This window comes from Orycteropus afer, unplaced genomic scaffold (assembly GCF_000298275.1).
Source record: "Orycteropus afer afer isolate SDZICR_OR568_19922 unplaced genomic scaffold, OryAfe1.0 scaffold00841, whole genome shotgun sequence".
In the NCBI taxonomy this organism is placed as follows: Eukaryota; Metazoa; Chordata; class Mammalia; order Tubulidentata; family Orycteropodidae; genus Orycteropus; species Orycteropus afer.
Genome location: NW_006922428.1, coordinates 209088 through 218195, shown reverse-complemented (window position 1 = coordinate 218195; position 9108 = coordinate 209088). Strand labels below are relative to the sequence as shown.

Sequence of the window (9108 nt, the reverse complement as noted above, 5' to 3'; positions counted from 1 at the left end):
TGAGAGCTGGACAATGAATAAGGAAGACCAAAGAAGAGTTGATGCTTTTGAGCTGTGGTGTTGGCAAAGAATGCTGAAAGTACAATGGACTGCTAAAAGAACTAACAGGTCAGTCCTGGAGGAAGTGCAGCCAGAATGCTCCTTGGAGGCGAGAGTGGCCAGACTTCATCTCACCTACTTTGGTCATGTTGTCAGAAGGGACCATTTCCTGGAGAAGGATGTCATACTTGGTAAGGTGTAGGGTCAATGAAAGAAGGGAAGGCCCTCAACGAGGTGGACTGATGGGTGGTGATGGGCTCAAATGTAGCAAGAATCATGGAGTTGGCTCAGGACCAGGCGGTGTTTTGTTCTGCTATGTAGAGGGTCGCTATGAGTTGAAGACGACTCAATGGCACTTAACAACAACAACAACAAATTCACCAAACTCCATAGGGCCCTCACCACTCCATATAATTTACTCCTTTCCGTAGCTAAATGGCTTGACATGCTATTTCAGACCCTTCCTTTAAAATCACCAAAACACGCTGAGTTCCTGCTGTGTCAGGCATAGTTATTGAAGGAAGGAAAAGTGCATGTAGATATACAGGAGTGGACAAAACAGAGAAAGTTTCTGTCTTTGTAAGACTTTATAGTAACCTGGGGGAGAGAGAGATTAAGCAACTAAATGAATGTCATTAAATGCTATGGTGAAAAAATGCTGAGTCCTTTGAGAGAGAAAAACAGGGATGTAAGCATAGAAACAATTCTGGTCAAATCATTTGAGCCCTGGATCAAATATGCCTGAAACCACTTGGACCCTAGATAGCTGAGTTACATAAGCCAGTACATTTCACTAGTTTGAATCAGGTCTCACCCAAAAGAATTCTAATTGATACAAAAGGTAAATGAAGGTCCTCCTGAAAAATGAAGAATGAGTAATAAGTGAGTAATGAGTAAGAGTTAAGCAGTGGGAGGGTCTGTTCACAAAAAGGCCAAGTCTCAGGAAAGGGCTACTTGACGTGCAGTCAGTAGACCAGCGTATTAGGAATTAAAGGAATGGTGGAAGGAAAAAGGTCCAGGAAGTAAGGAGGCGCTAGATCACCCAGGGTCTTGATATCATGATAAGGAATGTAGATTTTATTGTGCTGTCAAGGTAGGAGTCAGTGTTAGAAGTAAATGAAACTAAACACTGTAAGTAGAGGGCAATAACATAGAATGTTAAATTGGAAAAAATAATACAAACTCATCTCTATGTCAATGTCTCCCAAATTGATATTTCCACCCTAGACCTCTCTCTTAAACTCCAGTCTTGGAGTTTCAATCCATCTTCAAAAAATGCACATGAATGTTTAATAAGCATCTCACACTTAACATGTCCCAAACTGAACTCTGATCTTCCTCTCCAAATCTTCTCCTCCTCTATCTTCTCCATCTCAGATAATGGCAACTCCATACTGCCAGTTGCTTAAGCTAAAAACCTTAACTCCTTCCTTTCTTTCCCACCCCACATCCATGCTAATATTTTAAATCACAAAACTGCTCCATCTCAGGCAACATTTCCTGTATCTAGTCCATGTTTTTTCTCCATTGCATTGTCAACAGCTAACATACTATATATTCGTTTATGGTCTATTTTTCCTTAATAGAATGTAAGCTGCATGAGAGCAGGGATTAAGATCTAGGTCTATTTTGTTCCCTGCTGTATCTTCAGGAACTAGAATGATGAATGACACATAGTAGGCACCCAATACATGTTGAATGAATAAGTGAATGACCAATCCATCAAAATAACCTGAAGTCCTCAAAAGAGGAAGGAGTCTATGTTTAGAGTCAGAAAATCAATGGAGCATGATGATGCTGTCAGAGAGCAAGAATGCTTTGAAGAATATCTAAAGTAGTGCTCAAAGAAAAGAGAAATGATCTTGATCAGCTCAATCTGAATATCAAAAGAGAAAAAAAACCTAGTTAATTGGTACAAACTGAAACCATGAAAGCTATGAGTTCATAAAAAATAAAAGGAAAAAAAGTGAATATAAATTTCACAAAATGCTAGCTGTAACACAAAAGGGGTATGTGTAATTTATTACTATTGATTTCATACCTATGGCTGTTCTGTTTCTTCTTTTAATTACATGTCTGTTTATAAGGTGTGGATATGAACTCACTTCTTTCTGTGTAATCGGGAAAGAATATACAAAGATGCTCTGACCCCCTCCATTCCATCCCCATACAAAGAAATATACTAAGAACAGGAAGGACTGACAGGCAGTTCAGGTTACATAAAATAACCAGAAAGAAAGTTAGTGCAAAGTATGTCCCAAGATGACAAATTAACCAAGTATATTAAAGAGGAGAGCCAGCTACACAGACTCAAATTCTCATCTCCTAGAAAAATTAAGTTTTTAGGTAGTCCCTACTAATTATAAGAAAGTAGTAAGATTCAGTCACATTTTTAGTCATATTACTAGATGAGGACTATATATATAGAGAGAGAGAGAGAGAGAGAGACAGAGAGACAGAGACAGAGAGACACCAGGAAAGGGTTCAGGCACTGACATATACATCATTTTTGGGAAAGAAATCAAGTCTCAAAAATTAAAATCTATTAGAAAGGCTCAGGAATCCACTGATAACAAGCAAAGCTTTGTTATAAAAAACTAGACCACCAATTCAGAATTGTGTTAGCCCATGAAAGCTCTTTACTATACTATTCACCAATTAGTCTGATCACTGAGATTTCTAAATCTCAGTGGATCTTAGGCTCTTTTGGGTCTAAGACTAAAATTTGGAAAGGTTTGAAAAGCGAAAAATTATGGAAACCATAAGGGTGGCAATTCTAGAAGAAATAAATGTAGGAATAAAGAAGGAATTTCAGATCATTTTTGAAATGTTGTTAATCTAAGTGTATTGGTCCAAACTCAACTCTACAGGACAGAGTAGAAATGTCTGACAGGGTTTCCTACTCTAAATCTTTACAGAAACAGATTCCCACTTCTTTCTTGGCAAAGTGGCTAGGAGGTTCAAACCACCAACCAAGCACTTTAACCACTGGGTCACCAGGGCCACCTTGGGTGATGAGGACAGTGTATTCTTGAAAATTTCCATAAGTTAAAAAGAAGCTCTATCCATGATTCAATGATGGTCTATTTCCCTGTCACTTTAAGAAAAAAAAAAAAGCCTAACATGTGTAATATATAACTCTTATCACATGTCTGACGAATGATAAAAAGACTATATTGATCATTTATTATGTGCTGTGCCTGGGGCTGTTTTGTATCTCTATATTCCACAGCCCCAGCTCTGAGAAGGGACCCCCAAAATACCAAACTCACTGCCATAGAGTCAATTCCATTGGGTTTTTGAGGTGGTAATCTTTACGGAAGTCGATTGCCCCATCTTCCTTCCACAGAGCAGCTGGTGGGTCTGGACCACCAACCTTCTGGTTAGTAGTCAAAAACCTTGGGCATTGTGCCACCAGAGCTCCTGAGGAGGGAAAATGGTCCCTAAATATCATCCTAGGCAGCTATGGGGAGAGGGAGAAGGGTATTGATAATGGTGGTGATTTCGACACAATACTCATGTAAGGAACTTACTCTGTGAGGAGACAGCTCTTACGATCAATAAATTTGAGAGCTTCTGCCAGTGTCAGCTCCAGGAAAAAACCGTATCCAAGGGCCACGTAGATTCGTGAAGTGTCTGGGCTGAGGAAAAAGCAGTTAGACAAAGCAGGGGGAAGTCCTTATCACCATGTAGCATACCATACAGTTTAAGATTTTTTTATTCCCCTTCCCTATCTTCCCCAAATTGAGGCTCTAGGAGGGCAGGGATTTTTGTGCTATTTTATTCACTGTCACACCCCAAGCACCTAGTAGTGTCTGGTACAGAGCAGATGCCCTCAAATATTTGTTGAATGAAGGAAGGGTGATGCTGAATTCTGTAGGCTCAGAGAGGCAGGAAGACACTCACACCACTGTGTCAACAAAGAAGTTACAGCCCAAATCCACTTGCATATATAACTCCGAGTGCTTAGCTTCCTGTGGGGCCAGGGAGAAAGAGATAGGGGGTCAGTGCTCAGATTTTAGTCTAGTGACAGGTTTTGGTCTGGGGATTCTTCTCCTGTCTTCCTCCCTTGCCCACAAAAAAAGGTACCCAACCTTGGCATTTTTACCTGGAGTCGCTCAATGACGTTTCTTAGTTGAAGGTATTTGGTCAGCTGCTCATATACCTTGTCACGATGGTCCAGCACCTTTCTGATGGAGTGAGAGTCCAATGGTGACAAATAGGTGACCCTGTCCCTCTTGAGATACCTCATATCGTGACCCTGTGAGACTCTCATGTCACCATGCCCTGAAGAGACCTTTTAGTACAGAATTTAAGATTTTTGTACTCTGCAATCAGACTATTTGGGTCTGAATCCAGGTTCTCTCCTTTACTAGCTATGTGAACTTGGCAACTAAGTAACCTCTCTGGGACTCATTTTCCTCATCTATAAAATAGGGATAATGACAATATTACCTCAAAGAGTTGTAAGATTAAATGTTTCTTATAAAGTGCTTAGAACAGTACCTGCCAAATAGTAAGCTGTATTTATATGTTAGCTATTATTTATTACTATTATTGCACCTCACTCAATGCCTCTGTCCAATCAGAATGTCTCATTATCACCCTAGAAAAATCCTTCATCTGTTTTAGGATGCTCATAGTATTAGTTCTGAACACCCTACTTCCCAGTCATATTAGTTGTTGTTAGGTGTCAAGTCGATTCTGACTCATAGAGACCCTATATACAACAGAGCGACCCTCTGTACAGCAATTCTATGTACAATAGCCTGGTTCTGCATCATCCTCACAAGTTGCTACACTTGAGCCCATCGTTGCAGCCACTGTGTTATATTAGTAGTGACAGTAATTATTCTTCATACTTATTGAGCTTGTTTCAGATATTCACGCTAAATTCTTTATAAGTATCCAACACACTGAAAAAACTACCGGATGAAGTAGGCTCCATCAACTTCCCCATTTCACAGATGAGGAAAAATGAAGCACAAAGAGGTGAGGTCACGTGCTCACACAGATGACAAGTAGCCGAACTGGGATTCAAACCTGAAACTCACGCTCCGGAAACTCACTTCTCAATCGTTAAGGGGCGACAAAGGCCGCGCATGCACAGACACGTCCTCCGCGCTAAACGCCGCGTCCCAGTCAAATCTTACCCTGGATGTCGCTCCTCCTTCCCACTCGAATGGCAGGGCACCAAATGCCCCGCCGGCTAATCAGAAGGCTCAGCCCTGACTCCAAACGCCCCGCCCACCACGTGGAAGATTACAAACGTCCCGCCCCCGCGCTGTCACTCACCGCAGGTCCCGCTGAAGCACGTCACTGATGAAGGCCTCGTAGCGCAGCACTTTCTCACTCGTGGCTTCTACCGCCCGCCGTTTTGGGGGCGTCGCCATGATGAGCTCCTAAGGATTGGGGAGGGGAAAGGCCATGTTGACCACTCCAGTTTGGCCTCATGCGCAGCATATCTCCACCTTCCCAAAGTGGGAATGGGCTCATCTGACCCTGGGAGTTCTGCCTTCTGCACCTCCCAATTCTGAGACATCGCCACACAAAGGCACTCAAACGCGGCCCTTACCTTAGATCCACCGAGAATAAAAACGATGAGTTGGTACGAACCGCGGCTTCCGGGTGGTGCGGATAAAGGACGTTGTAGCAAGCAGGCTGGCCAATGAAATAGCCAGGTGGGGAAGGGCGGTCCTGAACGCAAAAAGACTGGCCAAAGGCAAGAAGAGAAGGGCGGGGCGTTACGGAATCTGGTGAGACCTGAAAGACTGCAGAGGCAGATCATGGAACCAGGGACTGTCTGGCAGTGAAGGTTGTAGAAACTGCTAGGCGCCTATTTGCATGCTTGGCTGGTGGGGGTGGAGTCTAATGGGAATTGGCGGGTTCTGGGGGATGCGAGAAGCATAAACAAAGTTAGAGAACGGGAGTGAAGCGTCTAGTATTTGAGAGGCAGGGCCACTAAAGCAGACGGGCAATAATTTTGGTTCTGGCTTGCTGAAAAGATAGCCCATATACTGTTTGATCTATCTATTTGGATTCTGAGTTTTCACCCAGGAAATTTGGGTTTGACTCCTTGTAATGGGAATGAATGTGAGCACTGAAAAGTTTTTAAACAGACGGATCTTATACAATTCATCTTTTATGACTCCAGCTCTGAGGTGTACAATCCATAACTGAGGGGTTAAAGCAGAAATTGGCAAAGAATTATATGTAATTGCTTTGCTTAATAGGGGTATGAAATGGTGGGTGGCTGGAGTCCTCCGTCCAAGATCTATGTTGTGGTCCCATGTGTTTTATTTAGGTGTGTAAGCTTTTTATTAATTTATCTTTATGCTCTGAAGTGACTAACAATTTATTTCCCATGTAAGCTTTTCAACAGAGGCATCTAACCTAGTCACATCCAGGCCTGATGTAGTTCTGGAATAGAAACCAGAAACCATGCATTTCTCATCTGCAGTGGCTCTAGCTCCCACCCCTATCAGAGAACTCTTTCCAGAAAATTTGTGTTTTAGTATGCAAAAGATTCATTTTCCAAATGCTCAAAACTTAAGCAAACAGAATGTTGATGGGTAAGATGGTGGAATAGGCAGAAAGACTGCACAGACTCTCTTCAACAAAGAAAAGAGGAACCAATTAACACAGACACAGAAGATAATCCTAGAGACCTCAGCTTTGAAGGTAAGGATATACAAGTGGACTAAACTCCAACTAGTAGAAGAATTTGCATGAAAACACCAAAAAAAGGAGACATATGGAGCTACGCTCTGGCAGTGATCCTGAGGGCACAGACAGCTTGGATATTGCCAAGTGGTGTTAGGCCCTGAGAATTAACCTAAAAATCAGCCCTGCTAGCCAAGGACTGCATGGAGGACTGCTCTGGTGGATGGTGAATAAAAGGGGAAGTAGCAAAGAAGGCAGGCTGAGCTGTGGACTTTTGCCTGTCTGGAGGGTGCAGCCAATGTTTACAAGCATTGGACCATTTTGGATATTTAAAGGGACACCTTTCTCCCCGATTCCAGGAACTTAAGAATAGGCTCCACTTTCCGGGAACCGTAAGGACATGCTGGATGCCAATGACTGGAAAGGTGTGATATCCCCCTTGTTATTCTTATACCCCATACCCTTGTGGTGAACGGAGATGCAATCATCCCTCACTCCCACCCACCTTCTGGGCTGGCAGGAATTCCATCCCAGTCTGTGTGTCTTCAATGGGTGGTATCTGTACAGGTCTCCTCCACTGGGTGGCTCCAGTCCCCTAGTTCCTGAGTGGTGACCTCACCCCCGTGGCCTGGCAGGCCATTCCTCTCCCTCTTGGGCATGGCAGCCCCGCCCCCTCACTGTTGGGCAGCAGAGTGGCTCCATCCCACTAGCTCACATGAATGAGCAGCCCCACACTCCAGAACCAAGTTGGTGAAGGTCTTGCTCTGAAACCTTGGGGGCTGTGGTGGTTCCACCCCCAAAGGCCATGGTCCTACCCTTTCAGGCGGAGGTAGCTCTGCTTCTGTTTCCTTAGTCTCTCCACTTCTGCCGATTAATGCCAACGGCAACCCACTCCGCTGGAAATCTTCCTGCCCCCAAAGCATTCAGCTTGCTTTCTCCGTGGGCCAGCCAACCTGCTACTCCATTTCATGCCGGTCTTTTCTACCAATTAATGCCTGAAGGCAACCCACTCCACCAGTAAGCTGCCTAACCAAAGGCATCAAGCTTTCTCCTCCGTGGGCTGGTAAGACTATCATTGTCTCATGCATTGTAAATCAAGTATTAGGTGACAATTGTACACCTATCCTTGATAACAAACTTCATATGACTTCTACATCAGGAGTCAGCAAACTGGTAGCCTGCAGTTGCTGATACTTGATTTTTTTCCTTTGATCTATGAGCCAAGAATACAATCTATATTTTTCAATGGCTGAAAAAAGTAAAAAGAGTATTTTGTGATGTGAAAATTACATTAAATTCAAATTTTAGTGTTCAGTAATAAATATTTAAAAAAAAAAAACAAAACACAGCCATACTCATTCATTTATGTATTGTCTACAGTGGCTTTCACACTACAGTGGCAGAGTTAAGTAGTTGCAATGTGACCATATGGCTTGAAAATCCTAAAATATTTACTATCTGGCACGTTACAGAAGAAATTTACCAACCCTTACTCTATACAGTTGGTCAGTCACCAATATACACTGGCTTCCATTGGTGAAATGTCTTACCTGGATAATGGGTAGACATTTTCAGGCTGGTGTTTCTTGGAAATAGAAGGTAAAACATGTCTCTCATATATCCATTTGTATTTTCTCTCTTATCCATCCTCTTACCTCTATCCCTCCCTCAGTTCTGACACACTTATCTCTATCTTTGCCTTTTCCCAAGAAGTACAAGCAAATGAATGAGGTCCAGGTGAGTTATATTTGTTCATTCACTGCCTACTTAAATTTCCACTAGATATTCGAAGGTTGCTAAGAATATAACCTATTAAATGGAAAGGTAAAGGTAGGGTCACAGAAAATATAAAGCAAGTAGGAGAATAGGAGATTAAGATCAGTGTGAAATTTAAATGTAGATGTACAATTCCTTTCTGTGCTATCTATGAATTTGTCTCTGAGTCTCCTACAGCCATAGCAAAACCAGAAATGGGGTCAGTTTGGTGATTTTTATTGTCTGTGATGAGAAAGCATGGCATACCAGTTCATCAGCAGAAGGGACTATTTGATGTTATTCATCTAGGAAATGTTAAAATTAGAACTCTTCCTCACTTCCTACACTAAAATATATTCCAGATAGATTAAAGACTAAATGTAAAAATGAAAACGTGAATATGCAAGAAGGAAAAATGGGAGAATGTATTTTATTTTTTTATTCTCTTAAGGTGAAGACCTTTCTAATATGACATACAATTCAGAAGTCATGAGAAAATATATTGATAAACTTATGTATGTAAAAATTAAGATGTATGCATGGTTAATTAAAAACATCTTAAAGCTAAATGAAAAATTGCAAAGAAAAATTTGCAAGAGGTACAATTAATGGCTATATATAGTTAAACTAACCAATATATAAGGAGCTCTG

General features: G+C 41.9%; 1 protein-coding gene across 1 annotated transcript in view; it reads right to left on the bottom strand.

Moving 5' to 3' along the window:
* The window catches only part of UXT (ubiquitously expressed prefoldin like chaperone), an 11235-nt gene extending 5767 nt beyond the window's left edge, over positions 1-5468 (bottom strand). The window contains 4 exon segments of the mRNA XM_007958039.2: positions 3573-3680; positions 3946-4013; positions 4148-4229; positions 5335-5468. Of these exon segments, the coding sequence (XP_007956230.2) occupies positions 3573-3680; positions 3946-4013; positions 4148-4229; positions 5335-5468 (392 nt within the window).
* Between the last annotated feature and the right edge of the window lie 3640 nt (positions 5469-9108).